At 47.7% G+C, this 24,649-nt stretch overlaps 1 protein-coding gene across 11 annotated transcripts in view; it reads left to right on the top strand.

The window, feature by feature from the left end:
- Positions 1–24,649, top strand: part of PLEKHA6 (pleckstrin homology domain containing A6) — a 527,946-nt gene that overhangs the window by 422,754 nt on the left and 80,543 nt on the right. For 8 of the 11 annotated variants that reach the window (XM_069238501.1, XM_069238498.1, XM_069238500.1 and 5 more), the window contains 6 exons: positions 9,580–9,684; positions 13,548–13,620; positions 14,866–14,966; positions 20,156–20,331; positions 21,878–22,357; positions 22,850–23,363. In XM_069238501.1, coding sequence (XP_069094602.1) covers positions 9,580–9,684; positions 13,548–13,620; positions 14,866–14,966; positions 20,156–20,331; positions 21,878–22,357; positions 22,850–23,363 — 1,449 coding nt within the window. The remainder of the gene's footprint in view (positions 1–9,579; positions 9,685–13,547; positions 13,621–14,865; positions 14,967–20,155; positions 20,332–21,877; positions 22,358–22,849; positions 23,364–24,649) is intronic. The other 3 variants (XM_069238499.1, XM_069238507.1, XM_069238508.1) reach the window with 1 other exon arrangement.

The following is a 24,649-nucleotide window of genomic DNA, read 5'->3' as shown; positions in this document are numbered from 1 at the left end:
CTTTTTGCCTGCTGTCAGAGTGCCTAGATTGTTTTCACTAGAATCCTGCTAACCCAAACCCCAGTGATTGTGCTCTCTCCATCTAAATTGGGTTGCCTAGGACTTTGACACCCCACAATTGGCATACTCTTGCCCCCTTATAAGTCCCTAGTATATGGTACTTTGGTACTGTAGGAAGTTGGCTCTGTATGTGCTATTTCAAAGTAAGGAATAGCATGCACAGAGTCCAAGGGTTCCCCTTAGAGGTAAGATAGTGGCAAAAAGAGATAATACTAATGCTCTATTTTGTGGTAGTGTGGTCGAGCAGTAGGCTTATCAAAGGAGTAGTGTTAAGCATTTGTTGTACATACACACAGGCAATAAATGAGGAACACACACTCAGAGACAAATCCAGCCAATAGGTTTTGTTATAGAAAAATACCTTTTCTTAGTTTATTTTAAGAACCACAGGTTCAAATTCTACATGTAATATCTCATTTGAAAGGTATTGCAGGTGAGTACTTTAGGAACTTTGAATAATTACAGTAGCATATATACTTTTCATGTAAAACACAAATAGCTGTTTTAAAAGTGGACACAGTGCAATTTTCACAGTTCCTGGGGGAGGTAAAGTATTGTTAGTTTTAGCAGGTAAGTAAATTACCTACAGGGTTCAGTTTTGGGTCCAAGGTAGCCCACCGTTGGGGGTTCAGAGCAACCCCAAAGTTACCACACCAGCAGCTCAGGGCCGGTCAGGTGCAGAGGTCAAAGAGGTGCCCAAAACACATAGGCTTCAATGGAGAGAAGGGGGTGCCCCGGTTCCAGTCTGCCAGCAGGTAAGTACCCGCGTCTTCGGAGGGCAGACCAGGGGGGTTTTGTAGGGCACCGGGGGGGACACAAGTCCACACAAAAAGTACACCCTCAGCAGCGTGGGGGCGGCCGGGTGCAGTGTGCAAACAAGCGTCGGGTTCTCTGTAGATTTCAATGGGAGACCAAGGGGTCTCTTCAGCGGCGCAGGCAGGCAAGGGGGGGGCTCCTCGGGGTAGCCACCACCTGGGCAAGGGAGAGGGCCTCCTGGGGGTCACTCCTGCACAGAAGTTCCGTTCCTTCAAGTGCTGGGGGCTGCGGGTGCAGGGTCTTTTCCAGCCGTCGGGATCTTAGAGTCAGGCAGTCGCGGTCAGGGGGAGCCTCAGGATTCCCTCTGCAGGCGTCGCTGTGGGGGCTCAGGGGGGACAACTTAGGTTACTCACGGTCTCGGAGTCGCCGGAGGGTCCTCCCTGAGGTGTTGGTTCTCCACCAGTCGAGTCGGGGTCGCCGGGTGCAGTGTTGCAAGTCTCACGCTTCTTGCGGGGATTTGCAGGGGTCTTTAAATCTGCTCCTCTGTAACAAAGTTGCAGTTCTTTTGGAGCAGTGCCGCTGTCCTCAGGAGTTTCTTGTCTTTCTTGAAGCAGGGCAGTCCTCTGAGGATTCAGAGGTCGCTGGTCCTTTGGAAAGCGTCGCTGGAGCAGGTTTCTTTGGAAGGCAGGAGACAGGCCGGTAAGACTGGGGCCAAAGCAGTTGGTGTCTTCTGTTCTTCCTCTGCAGGGGGTTTTCAGCTCAGCAGTCCTCTTCTTCTTGTAGTTTCAGGAATCTGATTTCCTAGGTTCTGGGGAGCCCCTAAATACTGAATTTAGGGGTGTGTTTAGGCCTGGGAGGGCAGTAGCCAATGGCTACTGTCCTTGAGGGTGGGTACACCCTCTTTGTGCCTCCTCCCTGACGGGAGGGGGGCACATCCCTATTCCTATTGGGGGAATCCTCCTTCTACAAGATGGAGGATTTCTAAAAGTCAGAGTCACCTCAGCTCAGGACACCTTAGGGGCTGTCCTGACTGGCCAGTGACTCCTCCTTGTTTTTCTCATTATCTCTCCTGGCCTTGCCGCCAAAAGTGGGGGCTGGGTCCAGGAGGCGGGCATCTCCACTAGCTGGAGTGCCCTGGGGCATTGTAACACGAAGCTTGAGCCTTTGAAGCTCACTGCTAGGTGTTACAGTTCCTGCAGGGGGGAGATGTGAAGCACCTCCACCCAGAGCAGGCTTTGTTTCTGTCCTCAGAGAGCACAAAGGCTCTCACCACATGGGGTCAGAAACTTGTCTCTCAGCAGCAGGCTGGCAGAGACCAGTCAGTCCTGCACTGAACAATTGGGTAAAATACAGGGGGTATCTCTAAGATGCCCTCTGTGTGCATTTTTTAATAAATCCAACACTGGCATCAGTGTGGGTTTATTATTCTGAGAAGTTTGATACTAAACTTCCCAGTATTCAGTGTAGCCATTATGGAGCTGCGGAGTTCGTTTTTGACAGACTCCCAGACCATATACTCTTATGGCTACCCTGCACTTACAATGTCTAAGGTTTTGCTTAGACACTGTAGGGGCATAGTGCTCATGCACCTATGCCCTCACCTGTGGTATAGTGCACCCTGCCTTAGGGCTGTAAGGCCTACTAGAGGGGTGACTTACCTATGCCACAGGCAGTGGGAGGTTGGAATGGCACCCTGAGGGGAGTGCCATGTCGATTTTGTCATTTTCTCCCCACCAGCACACACAAGCTGGCAAGCAGTGTGTCTGTGCTGAGTGATGGGGCCCTAGGGTGGCATAAGACATGCTGCAGCCCTTAGAGACCTTCCCTGGCATCAGGGCCCTTGGTACCAGTGGTACCAGTTACAAGGGACTTACCTGGGTGCCAGGGTTGTGCCAATTGTGGAGACAATGGTACATTTTAGGTGAAAGAACACTGGTGCTGGGGCCTGGTTAGCAGGGTCCCAGCACACTTCTCAGTCAAGTCAGCATCCGTATCGGGCAAAAAGTGGGGGGTAACTGCAACAGGGAGCCATTTCTTTACAGGTACCCTTGGCATTGGGGCACCAGGGGATCTCCAAGGGCTGCAGCATGTATTGTGCCACCCATGGGAGCCCATGCAAAATGTGTCTGCAGGCATGCCATTGCAGCCTGCGCGAAAAGGTGCATGTACCCTTTCACAACAGGTCACTGCACCAGGTCACTGTAAGTCACCCCTATGGTAGGCCCTCCTAGCTCAAAGGGCAGGGTGCAGGTTCCTGTGTGTGAGGGCACCCCTGCACAAGCAGAGTTGCCCCTACGAACTCCAGCTCCATTACACTGGACTTCATAAGTGCTGGGAATCTATTTAACTGACATAGTGGACGCACAACACTGGATACTGTGTCCAGCTACATAATGGTAACTCAGAACCTAAGCATGTTTGGTATCAAACATGTCGGAACCATACCCTAATACTGTTGCCAGTTTTGGAAGTATGATTCCATGCACTCGGGGGGCTCCACAGCATTACTCCTACCAGTATTCTGGGGACTTCCGGGCAGCCGGCGCTGCTGCCACCCTCAGATGGGGTTCTGCATTCCTGCTGCTTGACCAGCTCAGGCAGAGGAAGGCAGAACAAAGGATTTCCTGTGGGAGATAGAGGTAACACCCTCTCCCTTGGATGTAGTTGTTACATGGCTTGGAGGTGGTAGCCTCCCCAAGCCACCGGTTTGCTTTGAATGGCACATTTGGTGCCCTCCTTGTATAAACTGGTGTGCACCAGCCCAGGGTCCCCCGGTTCTCGCTCTTGCGCGAAACTGGACAAAGGAAAGAGGAGTAACCACTTCCCTGTCCATCACCACCCCAAAGGTGGCGCCCAGAGCTTCTCCAGGTGGCCACTGGTATTCTGCCATCTTGAAACCAAGATGTGCAGAGGCCCCTGGGAGCATCTGAGTGGCCAGATCAGGTAGGTGACATCACAGACCCCTTCTGATATCTGGTCACCCTGCTAGGTGACACAAACCCCATTCTTGGGCTATTTAGGGTCTCCCTCTTGGGTGGGTCCTTAGATTCGATGTGCAAGATTCCACCAGAACTCCTTTTCATTGTTTACTTAATCTTCTGGCTACTGGAACTGCAACTGGACTCTTCAGGAACCAACAATCTGCAACTTCAGCGACGATTCCGCTGTGCAACATTGTTTCCCTGGCTCCTTCCAGCAACTGCAACATTTTCCCTGCTATGCATCCTCTGAAGTTGGCAAGACTTCAGCTGCACCAAGAAGCAAGAAGGAATCTCCCTTGGAGGGAAGGAGTCACTCCCCTGCCTCTGCAGGCACCAACTGCAACGCCGACCGGCTGCGTGTATCGTCAGTCCTCTGGAACCGCGTGAATCCTGCATCACAGGTGGTGGTCTTGAGTGGTCCTCTTCGTCTTCTCTGCCCGTTGTTCAACTTGAGATACGGTAGGCCCTTGCCTCTCCTTGGAGGACAGTACCCCTGTGCACCGTGACTCTTGCAGCTACTAAGGCTTGTTTACTCCTTCTCCAAGGGATCTTCAAGCTCCCTGTAGCCCGGCCCCCAGCACCTCTTCCTGGCAAACACAGTCTCCTATCTGCTGCTTCAGCAACGTGGGACTCCTCTTCCGGTGTGCTGACTGGGCCTCACTACAACTTGCTGTGCCTGCGGCCAATAGGTTGGCTCTGGGGGCTGCTACTGCTTCTGTGGGCCCTCTTGATTGCTGAGGGTCCCCTCAAACTCTCCTTCTTGGGTCGAATCCCCCTGGCCTTGCTGGTCCTCTTCAGCCTTGCAACTCGCCTTTTTCTTCTTTTGCATTTGCCAAGGCTTGTTGGTGGTTCTTCAGCACCACTGACCCACTGCAACCCGACAGCTGACGTGGGACACTGTCTGCATCACTTCAGGAACCCCTCTTCATCTTAAGTGCTGCACAGCTGGTATTCTTCGTCCCCTGTCGACCTGGTCTTGCATCCACAGAATGGTGGCTAGTGGCTTCTGCCATGACCTGACACTCCATCACGAACTGGACTTCGTCCCCCTCCTTTGCTCCTTACTGATTGCTAATGTGTACATAATTAGTGTGGTTACTTAACTCCAGTTGGGGAAAATTGCCTATTAGTATTCTAGTATTTATGTTACCATAATAAAGTACCTTTATTTTTATAACACTGTGTGGTTCTGTCATGTGTGACAGTGCTTTGTGACTATAGTGGTATTGCATAATCTTTGCATGTCTCCTAGATAAGTCTTGGCTGCTGATCCACAGCTACCTCTAGAGAGCCCTGGCTTCCTAGACACTGCCTGCACTTCACCTATAGAGGATACCTGGACCTGGCAGAAGGTGATTACACCATAGGTGCTCACCACACACCAGGCTAGCTCCCTACATTCCTTCCTCCCTTTTACGGAGCCTGTGTGCCCACCCTGAGGTATGGCAAGGGAGATGAGCAGTTTCCTCCTCTGTGGTCACTCAGTACCAGCTCTGAGGGTAGCTCCCTTACCGCAGGGTTTGGAACCAGCCTGGCTAGGAGAAACAAAGGATCTCCTTCTCCAGATCTCACCTAACATTTACCTGTGAAAGGGAAAACCCACTTACATGTTAATGAAGTTACTTGGTCCATGTTAACTTGTCTTCCTACAAGGGGAAGAAAAACAACCCTCACACCCAGGTCATTGTTCCTGCTGTAGGAGCAGTTTTCACAACACGTTAATGCCAAGCGCTAGAGGGAGCTGCTTAAGAGCTAATGCAAAATACTCTCTAGGAGCTCCAGTTAGGGAAAAGGTAACTTTTGACAAGTTAATTTTCTAAATATTCATTAAAAATCCAAGTTCACCATTGAATTGGGTCTTTTATAAATATTTAAAAGGTGAACTATTTTTGTAGCTGTCACCAAACCTAAGATAGCAAGCAGAATGTATATTTTATTCTGTACTCTAGTTTTGAAATAACCTTTGGGGACTTATCACTGTAGGGACAAGATAATCTTTCATTTCTACTTGTCCCACTTATTAATATTTAAAAGGGGTATTTTTCCCTGAAAAAAAGGTTATTTTGACCAATTGGAACTGATACCAGTGTCCCAGAGTCGAAATACCAGTTACATCAGTCCAAACAAAGTGGGAGAGACATGCAAAAGGGAACTTTCTCACACACATAATAGATTAGGGTGCGTGGATACAATAGGCAGCATCTATACAAAGGGTGCTTCTCAGTTCTCTGTTCCTTGAGGGTAAGGAAGAGCAGACTCACAGTTTAAGGGTCTTCATCAAGTTCTCTATACAAGTCCCTCCCGTGCTGGATGCAAGAGCCTTGCCCAGTCATGAATTCCCACGTGGCTTTTATTAGTGGGTTGTCTTGCGTTTTGTAAATGGTTCTGGGCAGTGTAGTGTCTGTTCAGAGGAAGCTGACAGGCATTGGCATACTGAGGAGGGAAGTCCCTGAACAAAGGATATAGGTGGCAGGAGGGTTGCTAGGCAATTTCGTCATTGTGCTGAAGAGGGGATATGCCAGACAGAGGCATAAAGGCTGCTGGGCATGAGAGCCTCTATGATGCTGATGTAAAATTAGAAGATTAAATTAATGATTTTGCACAAGCAGGATCAAAGAAAAATCGATGTGCGCAGCTGATAGAACTGCAATCGTAAGACAATGCACAAATAGAAAGCGAGGAAATTCCATTAGATTCCCTGCTACTTATTGTGCCCCTTAACTTCCCACTAGACCTGCCCCTTAATCCCTCCTCCCCCAGTTCAGTTTGGAGAGCACTTCTTTCTTTCCATGTAAATCTCTGCTTCACTGTGGTAGGTAACTCTTCCTGCTTTAATCGATCCATGCCTTGAGAAGCTGTCCGGTTTTCACTTGCTGAAAAAGAAGGTAGCACAACCATGTTGTGCTTGTGTCAGGCCAGTAAAGACTGAAGCAAGAAAGAGGGGCACAGAGTTGTTTAAATTACCATCTGGTTTGGTGTAAAATGTGGCGCTATTTCTGGCTCTTACCATAGCAGCCAAATTTCCCAGGTCCATGTTTATTTATTTGTATATAGGGTGGACATTACCCAGAGATGTCAGAGTACTTTACAGTATAACAAAAGAAAGACGCAGCGTTACATGAGAAATTTAGAGTAATATGGTAGTAGGTGACATGTGCTACTACAGGTTACACATGGTGAGATTTAAGTATTTACAAATTGTATAATCATAGCAAAAGACATATTGGAATAATTAAAGCGATAAGGGTTACTTAAAAATATATTACATATTTAGTTGGAACGAAAGGTCATTATAGCTTTCAACGGTGTCATGTAACAGTCATTCATGGTCATGCTAGAACATTAGATGACATATGCCTGGTGGGGAGCATTGGCGAGGAGTGTTATCGAGAAAAGTGTCTTTAAAACAGAGGAGCTTTAAGGCCTGTTCTGAAGATCTGAAAAGAGGTGGGGGTGCGAAGATTTGGAGGTATTGAATTCCAAATTCTAGTTGTTACGTAAGAAAGATTGCACCGTGAGCCTTTCCCTTTTGAAGGATGGAGGTTTGAACAGCAGATTTTCAGCGTTTTGTGATGATCTAGAGCCACCTGATATCTTGAGCTTGTTAGCTAGGTAGGTGCTAGCTAGGTAGAGAGGGATGAAAGTCTGAATGGCTCTGTGGGTGATACAAGCAATCTTGAATATAGTCCTGGCTTCTATAGGATGCCAGGAAAGAGTTAGCAGCATAGGTCGATGTGGTTGTTTCTTCTGGCACTGTAGACGAAACACCTGGCTGAGTGGGGGAAGGATTTTAAAGGAAATAAGTGGGTCTTGGGTAGGCCTGTAAGGAGAGAATTACAGGAGTCCAATCTGGAGAGTACCAAAGATTGGACAAGAGTCTTGAGGCCTTGCTCAGGAATATAGCGTCTGATCCCCCCAGAGAAGGTGCAGTTGGAGGCGTGCATTTAGCTCAGTTGGAAGCATGCATTTTTTGGGCCATGGTGCTGATTTGGGGTTGGAGGTTAAGTCTTTTGTCCATGATTACACCTAGGGATTTGCTACTGTCAGCGATGGTTGGTTTACACTAAGAATGTTTAGATTATCAATTCATGATTTAACAGGAGGTTGAGCATTTGGGGTAGAGATAAGAAGGAATTCAGTTTCAGAGGGATTCAGTTCTAGATAAGACGTCATCCATTCTTGGATGGAGTTAAGTGCTGGCAAGATGTGAGGTGTTATTATCTGCAGCAGTCCAGGTTTTTTCTTTTATTCTGGGGCTTGTAGTCCCGTTTTTGTAATGGAATAAACACGAATACAAATTGCCGAAGTCAAATTAAAACACGTGGTCTGGAGCAGCTAGTCACCTGTTCACCTGGGAAACTTGGCAGGAATAAGTCACCTCTCCCTAAAAAGCCGGTAAGATTGTCGGCTGTTAACTGCTCCTGAAAGACAGGTTTATAGAAAGTGCGTTATAGTTGCTAATGAGGAAAGTATTGTTAAACTAACTCAACCTTAGCCGCCTCCAAGCCTACCGCTATCTATCCCTAGTAGTAATCTGACAGCCCCAGTTTTGCAAGGAACGTTGAACGTGGGATGGGGAGGGGTGAGGGGGAGGGAGAAATAAGTGGTCTCTTCTGAATCGTGGTACTGTGCTGCCATCTGCTGGTGTAAGTGGTCTCTTCTGGATCGTGGTGCTGTGCTGCCATCTGCTGGTGTTCACTGATTCTGCATGTTGATGAAAATAGATGCCTGCAATGTCGCCTTTGAGTACGAACGGTGGTAGACGCAGTGGCGGCCGGCAGCTTTAGGAGGGAGGGGGGCGGGCAGGAAGCACACACACACACACACACACACACACACTCACTCATTCTTTCACACACACACGCACGCACGCACATCCATTAACAACACTCATAACAATCAAACATGCATGCACCAAACATTCATTTTAAAACATCACACACACACTCATTCTTTCACACACAAAACACACACGCACATCCATTAACAACACTCATACCATTCAAACATGCGCGCACCAAACATTAATTTTAAAACATCACACACACACTCATTCTTTCACACACGCACGCACATCCATTAACACTCATAACATTCAAACATGCATGCACGCATCAAACATTCATTTTAAAACATCACAAATACACACTTACCTTCAGCCTCGAGGTCCCAGGAGGGTTGGGACTGCTGCCATCTCTCCCTAGGTCAGCCAATGAGGGAAGGCAGCAGTCCCAGCCTCGTCACAGAGTGGGATGGGGTCAGTGAGACTGCTGACCTCATCCCACTCTGTGACGAAGTGTCGCTGATTGACACTCGCCTTGGGCGCTTCAGGGCTTAAACCTGAAACGCCCAGGGCGAGTGTCAATGGGTGACGCTTTCCTTGTCACCCAGGGGAGGGCCTCGAGGCACCTTTGCTGAGCCGAGGAGGTCACACCCAGAGGAGCTGTGACCTCCTCAGCCCAGCAAAGTTCAGCTCAGGCAGCCAGGAGTCTGTGCAAATCGCGCATGTCTGCTCCTAGCTGCCTGAGCTGAACATGGAGAGTGTCTGTCAGGCTGGCCTTTGTTGAGCCTGACACACTCTTCATGAGGGGCAAAAGGTGGGGGGGGTGGCCCCTCCGCCCTAAAGGACGGGCCGCGCCTGGGTAGACGCTCATTATTTGAAAACAGCGCACATTGTATTGATTGAAAAAGGGGAAGGATTTAGAGCCTTGTGTTGTGCAAAGATGAGCGTTCAGTAACTCTGTGGTGGTCAATGATATATTGTTGCCACTTTTTTCCACAGCCCTCCAGGCCCTCCAAGAAAGGGATCGCCTTCGGAAAACGGTCCAACTCCATGAAGAGGAACCCCAATGCCAAAGTGACGAAAAGTGGCTGGCTGTACAAGCAGGTGAGGTGGTCAGGTCCCCCCTTTTTCCTTCTCTTTCCCCTCTCCCTCAAACGCTGAGGTGGCCAAGAGTGGCTGCCTTTGCAGGCAGGTGAGGTGGCCAGCTCTCCCCTTTTTCCCTCTAAACAACCCTCCCCCTTTTCCAGATTCTAAAGTGGCCAAGAGTGTCTGGCTGTACATGCCAGAGACCCTGAACTTGCCTCCTGTGGTCTCTGGCCCCAGCAGTATTTCATGCTTCAGGGCTAGATTAACTTTGTGGCTTTACTGTTGAGTTTCACTGTAATCCTGGCATTGACCTGGCGGAAACACTGAACAGCAAAAAGGGATATGACTGTGGGCCTTTCTTTCCAGACACGAGCAGCAGTCACCATAAATGATCTTGCAACCACTTAACTAAGTCTTTACAAACTTCAGCTCACTGGCAGCTCAGCGCGTGTTGCACCTGTTCAAGGCAGGGTGCCTTTTACAGACCTGTTGGAGGTGGACATGCAATGCATGCCAATCACCTGGCTGTGTTTAGAAAGAGGGGTGCTAGGACCGTGGTTTTTTTAATTGTGTATATGTCTTCAGACACTTTGCTGCTATTGCAAAGTGTAATCACAGAATGGGCAGAATGGGTCGTGGTTTTAGGAGGTGCTGTCTAAATTCCATTGAGACTCCCCTTGGCATTAAGGGCTTTTTAGTGGGCTCCCCTTTTTTGGAACACTTTTAGTATTTGCTCATTAGCCTTCGGATGTTGACATTTGCAGTTGAAAGTCAGCCTAAGCCCTTTCCCCACTTGACTGTATAACCTGTGATTGTTTCCCAGTAAAAAGAAAGACAGGCAGTTGTGATGCCTCCTTTAGGGCAGGGTAATATCGCCCCCTGCTGCCAGCACAGCAAAAATGAAAAATAAAACTGCAATAAAACCATTTTATTAGCGTTTTATTTCTCAGCGCAGCCAGCCAGAGCCAAGTTCTGGGGTGGGGGCCATCACTGCTGACAGGCAGCAGGGGAGTATGAGTGGTGGGCACTCCTGTTTAAAGTGTGCTTGCCACTCTGGCCAGCAGTCTTGTGACATCCACCCTGACATGCGCACTTCGAAACCTCTCCACCTCAGCTGTCATAGACAGCCAGGTGTGGAGAGCAGGCGTAGGCCCCCAGGGCCGGAAGGAGCGTCGGATCAGGGCTTCCAGCCAATCCTGGTGCTTCTCTCATGCTGCCTGAGCAGGATTGGTAAAGGGGATCCCCTTGCTGCCAGACTTCAGGACGGAGAGGACCGGAGCAGGTAAACTTTTTTTTATTTACTGTGCCAAGCAGTGAGAGAAATTCGCACTGTTTTCAGCCCTAACTCCAGATCTCTTAATCGTGACCCGTTATAAACATTGTTTATAACGGACCACGCTTGAGAGTTTTGGGGTTTGGCTTAAGGGCGTTTCTGATCGCCCCACTACTTCAAACAAGAAGCAGCCGCCACTGAAGACAGACACTCACAAACTGAAATAGAAGCCGGCCAAGTGACAGCACAATGGCCTGTGAAGCCGTCAGCCAATCATAACTTTTTCCACATACCTGCACCTTGCCCTCTTACCCTCTCACACCCTGACACTTCCACACAGCCTAACTTCCCTTTTTCAAGCTTCTCTCCTCCTCGCCTGCTTTTCCTTACACGTACGTTCACACTTTTTCTTCCTCTCACTCACGGATGCACACCCCAAGGATGGCAGTCTCTAACACACCCTACTAACAGTGCGAATAATGACTGATCATTATCAGACCTTACACCATTGAAAACAACGCTGTTTTTCACTGTTGGACGGTAGTGACCTGGAGCCCTGCTGATGAGGTGTGATGTGAAAATACTTTGCATGGTGCAGGATAGCACAGTGACTATTTCAAGACGAAACAGGAGTGTTTAGTTGTGAAAAAGAAGCAAATTAAAAGTTTGTGGATATGTACAAACTGCTTGACTCCATGTTGATTCTTGGAGTTTTCACTTATTGGAGAAGAACAGATTTTTGGTATTTGGATGAAGCTAGCCCCTCCTAGATAACTGTCAGAGATACAATTGCCAACCTCTTTGAAAAGGTAATGCCCAGCCACCGTTGGGGTTGGACCTCTTCTCATTGCTGAGCTGTGCCCCTGTTTGCACTCCTCCGAATGATGTCAGTTACTTATTGAGATGTTATCCGGGAGTCCTGAGAAAAGCTGTAGATCGACAGTAACATCCACCAAACAAGCACTTTGCTTACTTATTAGCAGAAAGATCCAAAAGCTAGGTGTGAGCCTAAGATATAATTCACTGTTCAGCTCATCTGGAAGTGGTTACCATTTAATAAAATACTTTAGGTGAGGATTTGCTACCTAAACTAGGAACCTGTAAAATTGCTGCGTGAAGATGAAGAGGACACCAGAGAGCAAGGTAGTGAATTAGGAAATAGTTGTAGAAAACACGAGAAAGAGTGAACTGGACTCAGGTGTAAGTGAGTAAAAGCACGGGTTGGTGTGGGAAAGGGAGATTGGGTAGTTATGTTGGGGAGACGAGGGCATGAGCCGATTCCTAAAACTCCCTCCCTCCCCTAGGGCCCTATGGGCCAACGTGAGCAAGAGCGCGTCGCTGAATGTTAGGTCACGGTGCACAGTGCTCACCCCTGAACCCCCACAATCTCCTGTGCTAAAGTGAGTGGTCGGGGCATAACACGGGTCCCTGAGGCGGTCACAGCCTCCATTCAGTGCCATGTGTAGAAGTATCTGAGATATGTCAGGCTCGGGGCACCTCTCCACATTTTGAAGGAGAGCCACATGATTTTGTTGCACCACTAGAATTAAACTGAAATTGTACTTATATAGTGCTCACTGCCCCAGGCAAAAGGTTGAAGCACTGTACGGTGAGTAGCACGCTACCTGGGATCCCGAAGTTAGCGGTCAGTCCATTGGCTATTGGGGTTAATTGTGCATGCTGAAGGAAACCATTCCATGCACTTGTTCCAGTTTCTGTATGGCAGGTAAGTTATTAGGTGTGATCATTAGAAGGGGTTATGTGAGAAGCAAACGTGGACTGGAATTATTAGATTTTGTTAAGATTTCAAAACAAAGTTAAGACAGACAAGCATGAGATAGATAGTCTACAAGCAGAGGAGACATGCATAAGGCAGAGGGAAGCAGAGGTGCATTCAAAATAAACAATGGAGGAAAAAGTACAAGTTTCATTCAAGCTAAGTTTTTCATGCAGGGTTTAAGGAACACAGCAGGTTGTTTCTGTATGATAGCGTGCAATCTGTGGATGTGAGCATGTGAAAAACAGTTTTAACTTCTTCTCTAAAGGAATGTGGCATTAAACAGTCTTTCTAGAGACACTTAACTTTTAAAAGACGTGGCCGATATTTGCCTCACTGCATAAAGCAAGCCCATTGGTTGTGGAGACCCCTTTACCAGCGACCAACAAGCAGTGTAGCATTTAAGCACATCCCAGTATCCATTATTACAATGACAACACCACATTCCCCCACTGTATGCAATGCAAGCAGTACTTTCAAACCCAGACAGACTCCTGGTGTGTACCTACCACCTAAACGACACAAATAATATACACGTTATGTAGAGGTTAACACCCACCAACTTAAAATATAACACGGCGGTTGATTAACACATTGAAGCAATCTTCATTTGTGAATGTAGCGCCTGTTGAGTTAACCCATTCACTTCCTGGTTCTGAAGGTGCTGTCCCCGCGCCCACCGTAGAAGCACCAATCCCTACCGAACATGCAGATGCTCTGCAGTTCTGAGGCCACCTTGACTCTCCAGCATCGTAGTTTTTGAGGGGCATGTGGGAGGGGTTCCTGGTCCCCTAGAGCTCTTCTTCACTCTCTTGCTTAACTCTCCACCAGGCCAGCTCCGGGGTGAAGAAGTGGAACAAGCGCTGGTTCGTCCTGGTGGACAGGTGCCTCTTCTACTACAAAGGTGAGTCTGTCCACGCAGGTATATGTAGTCCTGCCACGCTGCACGCCACTGGCAAGCCACGGGCAGACGGACATGCAGCATTAAAAGTGGTGCGGCAGGACATGTGTGTGGCAGCACGATGAAAACAGCAACCAAATAATCTGACTCGAGGGGGTGGAAAACCTATGGATGGGGCGGGGACTGGGAGGGACTGGGAGGGACTGGAGGCTGATGTATCAGTTTGTTGCCAATAGATGCACTCTGAGCTTCTGTATAGCTGCAGGGAAGGGAGATGGACCGCTTTCTCATGGAATATAAATTTTGTGGGTGGGGGCTCATTGTGACTTATGGTGTATAGGGATGTTTTGGAGGGAGGCTACCTCGGAATAGGAGTGACTCTTAACCCATCACTCTGCCCTCTCTACTTGATTGCTTTCACATCACTTTTCACTCACTGTATCTCTCACTCCATCCTTTTCTCTGTCTCTCGCTCCCCTTTTCACACCCCATTTCCTCTTTTTTTTCTCTCAAATCCTCCCTCCTCTCTCCATCAACCTCCTCGCTCCATCCCCCTCATTTTTCCATTCCTTCTCCTCCCAACAGCTCCATCCCTAATCTCCCCTGTTCAGTGACCTATTGAGGGCTGCCTCCTAATTCCCAGCTTCCAAGGCCCGTGCTGCTTGTAGCGTGTGGTATCTGCCAAGGCCTGTCTAATGCCCCGGGCACCCATGCATTATTAACATCCTGTATTGTTCATCCTGTGTGTGTGGAACAGAAGAGTGCGTGCAGCGAGCCGGCCGAGAGTGGGAGGTAATTATAGAGGTAGGTGGGCCCTTGCCTTAGGTGAGCTTGCTGCCATGGCCCATGACCAAATAGCGCAAAACAAGCGCACCCTGGCAGAGGGGGGGTGAGACGGCTGAGGCTTTCAGTAGAACTATATCGAGTGCTTGTTGTGGGGTTTGCATCTCTGAGGTGGGTGTTGTGTCCTCTCTGTGGCTGATGGTGTCCTCTCTCTTTTGTTGGTGTTTGGTATTTCTTCTTTGTCCATGATGGCCTACCTTCTAATGCTGGATGACTGGAAGCCAACCTGCCGTCTTTTTAATCCAGCTTCCTGATGGCCTGAAATCTGTTGGGCCCACCTCTCGCTTGCATGTCCGTGGCATTGTGTTCTGTCCCTTCTTAATTCTGTCTTAGTGCTGTTCGTTTTGCATCTTAAAACCGTCTCTCTCTCTCTTCCCATTGTTTTGCCTCTCACGCCAAACCCAGATGAGAAGGAGGAGGGCGTCCTCGGAAGCATCCCCCTGCTCAGCTTCTGCATCTCTGCCGTGCAGCCCACGGACAACATCACCCGCAAGTTCACCTTCAAGGTCAGTGCTGGGGAAGAAGGTGGAGTGGAGGGGGCACTGCCTTTGGGCATCCTTCATAGGTGGATATGGTTTTGCAAAACACTTTTTGCAATCACTGTTGTGATTGTGATGGCTGCCAGAAGCGTCAGGGCTACACACCTGGTCCGTACCACAGAGAGTGAGGCAGGTAACCGAGTCAGCCATGTGGAGTGCCTGAAGCCAGGTCTGACCCTGTGTGCCTTTTACAAAACTTACTGATCCCCAACATACATACTAACTCGCCCATCCACTAATTTCCCCACTTTCTGATTGGCCAGTAGAAGACCCAGGGGCGGCTGGGAGAATTGAAGGGGTATACAGATGAGGAGTTGTATGCAGGGCCACTGGAGTTATGTGGCAGCAGAGAACCAAATTATGCTGCAGGATCGACTAAGTTATGCAGCGAGAAAAGGCACATTATGAAACCTAATGCTACACATTTTGTGGTAGTATTATTTTATAGTTTTGTCATTGTTCACACCCGGACAAAGGTTTTACCTTATTAGTACCAGTTTAACATCCAATTACAGTTAATGTAAATGTAAATTTTGCACTTGTATAGCGCACTACTCACCCGTTAGGGTCTCAAGGCGCTGTACACGGGCGTGTACACACGCTGTAGAACCCCTCCTGGCTTTTCCCTGTGAGGCGCCCACTCCTGGGCAACCCCCAGGGTGAAGCTAGGCATCCAAGTTGTGGAGATTAAGCAAGCTATTGCCCAGAGTTAGAGTGGGACCCATTAATTAGATTAGGCACCGAGGCGAGAATTATCTGGTCCAAGGGAATTGAGCCCAAGACCCGCTGAGGTGGGAATTGAACCCTGGTCCCGGGCCAGATCTCTGCATCAGGGTCTGCCGCTCTAACCATTGTGCCACACTTCTCCACACAGTAATATGCAATTGAAAATGATCATTCATCCTTTGTGTACGGCATGCAACTGCGTGGCAACACGGGTTGCCACAATTTAAGTAACCTTCAATCAGTTTGAGCTACAAACAAAAACATTTTTTGTGGAAAAACTACAGTTTATGCAACAGATGATAGATAATGTGGCAAATGCAGCACATCAATAATTATGTGGAAAATGTAGAAGCTGCAGAATTGAATAATTTCAGTGGACCATATTAAATGTCCCTGAACTACAGTGATATTTCGGACGTACGTCCTGAGTAATTTGCGGACCTGACCCATCCAGTTACCACAGATAGTGCTCAATCACAACTGAAGAGTCATTCCAGATACCTTGTCAAGGTGGCTCAGTGAGGCCTCCTTTTTCATCTTACCAAGGGTATGTTTGTGCCCCGAATATTTAGCAAACAAAACACAGATGAAAGAACGCATTGATCATTAACTTGTAAGTCTGTCCCTGCAGGTTTGGCTTTGAATTAGTTTGTACGATCATTAATTATACATGATCATCAGTGCATAATCCGTCTTAAGAACTCTTCTGTTTTTAAAAGGAAAATAGTACTTAGATAATTGATTTTGACACCACACAATGGTTAGATCTTCACGCAAAGGCCCAACAAAAGCCCCTCGTGCCATCACCCCCAGCTCCTTTTATAGATCCACTCACTTTCATCTTTAAAAGATATACCAAAAACTTTCTTTCATTTTGCATTCACATTTATTTTATTAGCACAGTATCAAGGACTTATTCTAGTGTTTTGTGCTCTTCTAGGGCAAACTTCTTCATATCCCTAAATCCAATAAAACCAGGGCTGGCAGCTGGGCTTTTTTCAGTCAGGGTCGCACAACTTAGGAGTAGTTTACTACCTTCATTAAGAGCACATCAAGATCTGCTAATGTTTAGGAAAGCACTAAAAACCTAGCTGTTCCCGGCATAACCTTTGCCAAGGCTAACGCTCCCTGACAGATTTTCAGCTAAGAAGCAAGTGCTAGGATACATTCGAGGTCTCACAGTTGCTCTATTATTATTCTTTAATTCATCCATTCGTTCCTCTAAAATCTACCTTGGGCGTAGGGCGCATGCACCTGAGGTTCAGAAAGACTGGAGTGTAGTTTGAAACCAGATTGGCACCTTTGCTGTTCGTATGTATTCAATTTCTTTTAGCCATGACCTGCAACACTGGTGTCTGTTTCAGTGCAGAGACTCACACCCGGGTCTACCAATGTATCTCGTTCTTGGCCTAAGTACTGGTGCTGTGCTCAGGCAGGGACCCACTCACCTCTCTGCAATGACACACCCACTACTGTATCCACCACTGGGACTCACTTGGAGGTCCTGCCAGAGTGCCTCAGTCACTTGCTCTTTGAGTAGGCAGCCCCACATAACTCTACCTATGCACCTCTATGATCCCAACCGCATCCTTCTGCTATTCGAGCAATGGGACTCATGATAATTATACCCTCCTTGCTAATGGAGCCTTAAAAATAATCATGGTGCTGAAGTTACTTGTAGACATAGCATAGGTTCTTTGGGTTCAAAAACAAGAGCTCTCTGGCAATGAGGTGTCAATACAGTGCTTTTTTTATGGGGCCTCAGGGGGTGGGTAGGAGTCTGAAAGAAATTAAGTTCACTTTCCTTACACCAGAGGTCCAGCTCCTTGCGTGTTAGAGAGGGGGTCGAGTGCAGGTTTCCTCCGATTCAGCTGTCTCTGTTAAATATACTCCCAGCACCATCCCTACAGTGGTCCTCGAGGCCCCCTCCAGCCCGGTTTTCTCTTATCACCAGATGCCAGAAACTGACCATTGGTGTGTTGGTGTGAAGCACACAAATAAGAATGAAAACAAGCCCCCGGGGACCAGGGAGGCTTTTTCTTGCACACTCCTACACACAAGTCCACAGACGTTCTTCTTTTTCCAATGTCTTACAAGCCGTGCCCATAGTAAACCCAACGGAGTCGTGCCCAGCACTAGACATTGGCAAAAGCATCCTTGTATGATTCTCTGGTGAATGTCCTGCCCCTCTCCTACGCTCCCAATAGCTTCTTATCCACATCCCTGTCCCACTTTGCCTTACCACTGCCCCGTGTCCCTGCCCGTCCCACTTACACACTTATTTAACTCCTTTTGCAACCTGCGTCCTTTCCCTTGCTGCCCTGCAACACTTCTGTTTGTTTACAAGGCTTTACTGCCCACTTTACTTATCTCTCTTCAGTCTGCCTTGCCTTACTGCCCACCTACCAGCTTCTTCTCCTTGTCCATTGTTACTACCCATCACACTTTCCTCTTCCTTCTCTCTAACCCACTTCCCTTCCTCTCTCCTCCGTTTCCATGGTTTCCCATCTCAATGTTCACTCTGCCCTGCACTCTCGTGGACTTGCATAGCAACTACACCTCATTGCCCTCCTATTTCTCACTCTGCCTTAATTTATTCCCCAGTCCTGCCTTTATCATGCTTGATTCAACCATGCTCCTCTCCCTGCCTAACTCTGCTACCTTCCAGCATTCATTACCCCAACACCCCACCCTGCCTTACAATCTCCCCTTTCTACCCTGCGTTCTTCCCACGCCTCTCCTCTGACTTCTCTCACAATGTTTTAGTGTTTGGTGGTTTGACCTTGTCTCTGTCTTTCCTTCTAATTCTTACGTGAGGGGCCCCTGGACAGCAGTGCCCTCCAAGAGCGACATTCCAACAGACCCTCGCTGAGAGGTACTGCCTTTCTTCCATTGTGCTGCATGCTTGAAAGATACTACCCCTGGAGGGGTAAACTAGCACTGCATGCTTAAAAAATTACTCCCCTGGAGAGGTGCGCTTGCTGTGCATGCCTGAAAAACCACACTGGCCGTCAACTATGCTCTTCATGCATCAATCTGTGGCCACCATGATGTGTTTGCGAATGTTAATTATCTTATTTTGTTTGCACGCTTCTCTAACTTGCATTGCATGGGCTTCTGAATACAACTTTTAGTGTCAAGCACCTGCTTGCACAGTTAAAGGTTGGGCCGGCTGTATGGGGCAGGTTGCATGGAGGGATGACGCATAGCTAGGGGCTCCTGCTCAGTTTCAGTTCTGGATTCTGGCAGAGACGTCATGATGAGGATGGTGAAGAGCAGCATGCATTCTAATTTGGACATTGGCAAGTATTAAGGTCAGCTGAGGAATTGTGGAGGTCATGGGATAATAGTCTGGATGGCGGTAGAAGAGAACATGGTGCATAATGGGTACAAAATTGTGGTTGCTGCTGGTGAGAAGCTGTGACTCCTCTGGGAAATGTTGGGGATCCTGCATGACACGAATGGTAGGGGTTGTAAGTGTCAGCGGTTAGGCAATGGTGAACCCAGGTATGAGGCATGTGGTTAACCAAGGAAAACGTGTGAAGGAGGCCGTGGGTGAGCGGTCAGGGAGGTTATATTGAGAAGTTGGTTATGCTGTGGGCGAGAAAACAGATGCTATGATAGAGAGACCAGAGAACCTACAGATGAGGGTGTGGGGACATAGGAGAGATGATTGAAAGGATGAGCATGGAAATTCTGAGATAAGTTTGGTGAGTTCAGGACAATACTGAGTGTGGGAGCTTTATCTGTTTACTAAGGGGCACGCCTAAAATAAGGTTTTGCTCCTAGGGATGCTTAATTGTGCTTTGTGGACAGGTACTTGCTAGACTCCCGTGAAAATGAAGTCAGCCAGTCTGAGCATAGTCAAGCCGCTCCAAAGGGAAGTTGACAACCAATTAGACAATGAAGAATATTGGTCACTTTATGAAATCTGACTGGCTAGTGCCTCAAACGTTTGCAAGGAAGGAGGAGGTCAAGTGCCCATACCTTACTTTTTCAAGACTGTCAACTGTAAAGGCTCTGGCTTGTCGAGGAGTTTCTCAATTTCCCCAATAACTTAAAACTATTTTACTGCTTAGCTGGTTTGAGGGAACCATTTCTGATGCCAAATATTTAAGACGTCTCTGAGGACAGCCACATTGTCCCAGTTTGTTTCTTTTATTTGTAGTAACCAAAGGGTGGGATTTAAAATGCCTTATCTAGGGGCTGCATAACTTTGGCTTGTAGAGCGTTGCAAAAGGGGATTTGGGCGAAGTTCCTCACTGAAAACAAAAGCCTGCCCTACTTTACTTTTTGCTTTTTGCTTTTTAGTTGCCTCCCAAGTCAGTGCTTTGAGTGCTTCCCAGCTCTTGAGCACTTAGGCGCATTTGTGCATTTTCAACTCATACCCTGAACGCAGTCTGACTAATCTTCTACCTTTCTGTCTCCAGGTGACCATCTGCCGACCAGGGGAATCTCTGGACAGTAATGAGAACTGCATCTCTCCGCAGGCAGAGCACGCGGGTATCCGCACCTACATCTTCAGCGCAGAGGGTGCAGAGGAGCAAGAGTCCTGGATCCAAGCCATGAGTGAGGCCTCCAACATGCAGGTCCAGCCATCCCACAGGTCAGCGCAGCAGAGCCCCTTCCTCCTGGGCTGTTTCACATAGCTGCTCCTGGCAAGGAAAACCAGCCCCAGCCACCCCGTTTGATGTCAGCATGAGTTATTGAGTTAGTCTTTTAACTTCCAAGCAATATTCCTGCCCAGTAGACTGTCCGTGTAGTTCATGTATCTTTTTTCTAATTAAAGAAATGTTTTCTTTAAAAAAGTAAGTTTGTCAATGTCCGTATCTTTTAGCACCTGGATTTAGGTGATGTCCCATTCTGACACTGACCGCCTCTGGTGCTTCAGAAGAATGTAGATCTTACCTGCTACCCACATTTCTAGTTCACCAGTTTAGTAGTGTTAGACAAGCCGTGGTGGCATTCAAGGTTTTTAAGACACCTCTCTTTCATTGAAAAATATCAAGCGTAAGCACAATGATTTAAATGAGCATTGGTAAAGCAAATAGATCTAGGTTTCAGATTGAGCCCTGACCAAAAAACGTAATAACTCCTGCTGCAATGAAAAAAGTAAAACGAAAATTACTACTTTTTATCGGCAGTGCATCTTTTAGAAGGTGTGCTGACTCACTGGACATCTCAGGTGTAAAATAGTCCCTCATGCATTGCAATGCAATCCCTCCATTGGAGGGGGAATGATTCACCAGACTGCCAGTAGCATTAGTTGAGAGAGAAATACTCCTCTGGGAGAAGCCAAAACCTGTTTTATGTATTTTAAATAATTGGTAATGAAAAGTCTTGTAGCCTGCTGCACTGTCAAGCCAGCCTCAAGAAGAAGTAATCTATAGTTTAGTCTATATCAAAAGAAAAACACAAGCAGAACCTTCTGTGTGAGTCTAGGTGTAATGGTTCTGCACGTTACTCATGTCAGAAAGGCTTGCAGTTGCCCTGTAGGTGGGCTTCATATTAAGTGGAAAAAAGGTTGTGTTCTGTGGCCTTTTGAGTACCGAGGAGCACCATCGGAGCAGATGAAAGGAGATGATCAGAAAGCTGACACTTTTTGTCAGCATCTCTTCCACAATGCTCAGTGCATCAGAATCACCAGACTGGTGGTGTTGGCATCAGAAGCAACCAAAAGGATTGTGACAATCTCTATAGCACAGCTGCCCCCTCGTAGAAATTGTCTTGTGTCCACTCTGTGCATTATATCCCTGAGTCTGTACTATTCTCCAAGCTTGTTGAGGCTTCCCAAATTGGAAAAATTCCATCTTTTTGGTTAGAGAAAGAACACAGAGCCTACATTTATTTTCTAACCCAAATATCATATTTCACCTCCAATCTGTTCCTGTTGACCACAGATGAGCCTCCATAGCATAGCAGTGTTACCAGGCTTTGACCATAAAAAACCTCACTTCAGTCTTAATCAAAGCCCCTGGTGTATGTGGCTCTGACAGCAGGTCTTCACTGTTTACAGAAATTTCTTCTATGTACATTGTCACTACTGATACCTTTTGGTAGTGACATCTCTTTGCATAGAAGAAAAGAGGTCACTTTAGAAAGTCCCCAAATCTGATGTTTGCTAATTAGTATTAATACTTTGTGTATTCCAGGAATGAGGCAGTGGACACAGAGAACACCCCACCCAGCCAGGACCACCATGGATTCTTGTCCCACCGGGAGCGCCAGAGAGCTGAGCTGGAGAAACAGAGAGGGGAGGGTGATGGTCGAGGCTCAGAAAAGATTGAGCGAAGGGCAGAGCGGATGGAAAGCAAGAAGGAGGTTCCACCCCTCAAACCCAATGGGTTGCCTACCCCACAGGAGATACCCTCTGAGCCTGGGAGCCCATATCCTGATGCCTCCCGAGGCTCAACCTCTGTGGACCGAACCCTTCAGCCCAATGGTTGGCAGTTTCAGTCACCAAGTAGACCAGGCAGCACTGCCTACCCACCAGTGGAGGGGGATAATTTGGCACACCGCCGCTTTGTTCCACGCACTAACCCTGAAAAGGTGGCGCAACGCCAGAGTTCTATGACACAGTTGCAGCAGTGGGTGAACCTGCGCCGGGGAGCTCCTCCTGAGGAACTGCAGAGGTAAGCTGAGGACATCAGATATGGAATGCGGAGCTAGTCATTAAACATGAGCATAAGCAAGCAAAGCCACCTGTCCTGACACTAGATCCAACATATCCATGTGACATATCGGGGAGAGTTATCCTGAGCGTTATAATTGAATAGTTCATACCTTGGAGGGACAGGTTGAGCTCTACCGCTGCATGAAGTATGCCTAGGAGATGCATGCTGATCACCCATTTGGTTAGTCACTTTGTATATGGAACAAAACTGGTAAATAGTAGAGTGAAATTGATTTATCTGTGTGGGGCATGCATGGAAGGGGCTAGGGAGACAACAGCATAAGGTCACTATACATGTATGTATCTGGCCTGAGAACATATGTCAGCCTAGACTTGAAATGACTAAAAATTTAAGGTGCTCATTTTGCATGATTGTGGATTGGTGGTTCATCAGCTGTGTATTTTTGAAGCAGTGCATGAAGTTGGTTTAATGCCTCTTTCTGTTGTTCAGCCCCAGCAGGTTCTTCCCTGTGCCTCATGGAGTACGAGATTACTATGACCCCTACTCGCCACAATATGCCGAGGATTACCCATTCTTCCCCCCAGGAATACGCCCAGACAGCATCTGTTCGATGCCTGCCTTCGAGCGGGTCAACCACCAATGGCCGATGGAAGAGAAGAGGCCTGCCTTCTGCAATGGTGGTCCCTTTCATCCCCTGGACTGGAAGGAGCCCCACAGCTATGGCCGGCAGGCAGATGGGTCTGTATGGATGCCGGGGAATGGACGGCAGCCCATGTACTACGATGAGATTGACGGTGCCTCAGACTCTTTTCGGAGGCTGTCTTTCCAGCCTCGTTCCCGGTCTGTGCCACGGTCTCCCAGTCAAAACAACTACAATCGGCCACGGCTTTACTCACCTGTCAGGTCGCCCAGTGCCCGCTTTGACCGACTACCACCCCGCAGTGAAGCAATCTACGCAGACCCAGCGACGTACATGATGAGGCGCTCTGTCAGCTCTCCGAAGGTAAAAGACTTAGCTTTTTAGGTCGAAGCCTACCAGTCAGCACAGCTGGCTGGTTGCAAAAAGACTTACTGGGGACTTATGAAAGCTTCCCTGGGAATGCATTCTGCTGATTGCTCACCATTGGCTTTGTGGCTTGCTTTCTATTTGCTGGCTTTTTGTTTTAGGCTGTCCAACATGTCTGCCCCTCCTGTGGAGTATAGCCATCACTCCTTGTATTGTTCCAGAGTGCTCACTTTGTAAAAAAAAAAAACAGGCCTTTAAATGATGTTCCTCTCCTCTCACGTTTGCCGTCCATTCAAAGACAGAGGTCAAATGTCAGACCTTGTCGCCTGAGGGAGCTTGGTGTTTGCTTTTGTTTCGCTGACTTCAAAGTGAGAGTAAGTACGTGAAAATCTTGCTGTGTACTGGGGACTGGAAGGACATTACTTTTTCTAGCACACCACAAAATTTAAATATCTGTGCATAACCAAATATTTTAGAATATATCATAATTATGAAAGAACAAATGAAGCAGTTTTTTAAAATTCTGAAGTGTGGTGGAAACAAATATTTTAATACGATCAAAACAAAGAAGTATACGAGGTGATGCTATTTTTATGCATTATCATTTGTGCGCTGTATAGTTTCATCTGTAAAACTGTATATGCAAATGTAATGTTATTTCAATTGAAAATGTTATTTGTAATGGCAATGCGCTACCACACCATGCATACTCCGGTGTACGCCACTCCACTCTACAACACTGTTCTCCACTCTAACGCTCCACTCAATCTTACACCACGTACGACATTCCACTTTGACACTCCAATCTGTGTAATTCCCTCTATGCTACTCCAGAACACTTAACACCTTTCTGTTCCCATCCACTCTACCCCACTGCCACTCCTCTGTAGACCACTCTACAACACTCCACTTCAGTCTGTACTACTCCACTCTTCACCATTACTCCACTCTACATCACTCCTCTCTACGCCACTCTGTGCCACTCCACTCTTTAACACTCTACTCTATGCCACTCTACAAAATTCTCCTCCACTCTGATACTCCACAACACTTTACTCTACCCGACTCTACGCAATTACCTCCATGCAATGCCACTCTGTGCCCCTTCACTCCACTCAATTACATTCCACTCTACGGCACTGCATGACACTCCACACCACCATATGCCACTTCACTCTAGGCCACTCTACGCTTCTCTGTTCCACTTCAGTCTCTGGCACTCCAGTCTGACACTACTTTACACCACTCCACAACCCTCCACTCTACAACAGTCCATACCACTC

This window comes from Pleurodeles waltl, chromosome 6, assembly GCF_031143425.1.
Source record: "Pleurodeles waltl isolate 20211129_DDA chromosome 6, aPleWal1.hap1.20221129, whole genome shotgun sequence".
Lineage (NCBI taxonomy): Eukaryota > Metazoa > Chordata > Amphibia > Caudata > Salamandridae > Pleurodeles > Pleurodeles waltl.
This window is presented reverse-complemented; position numbering and strand designations above follow the sequence as displayed.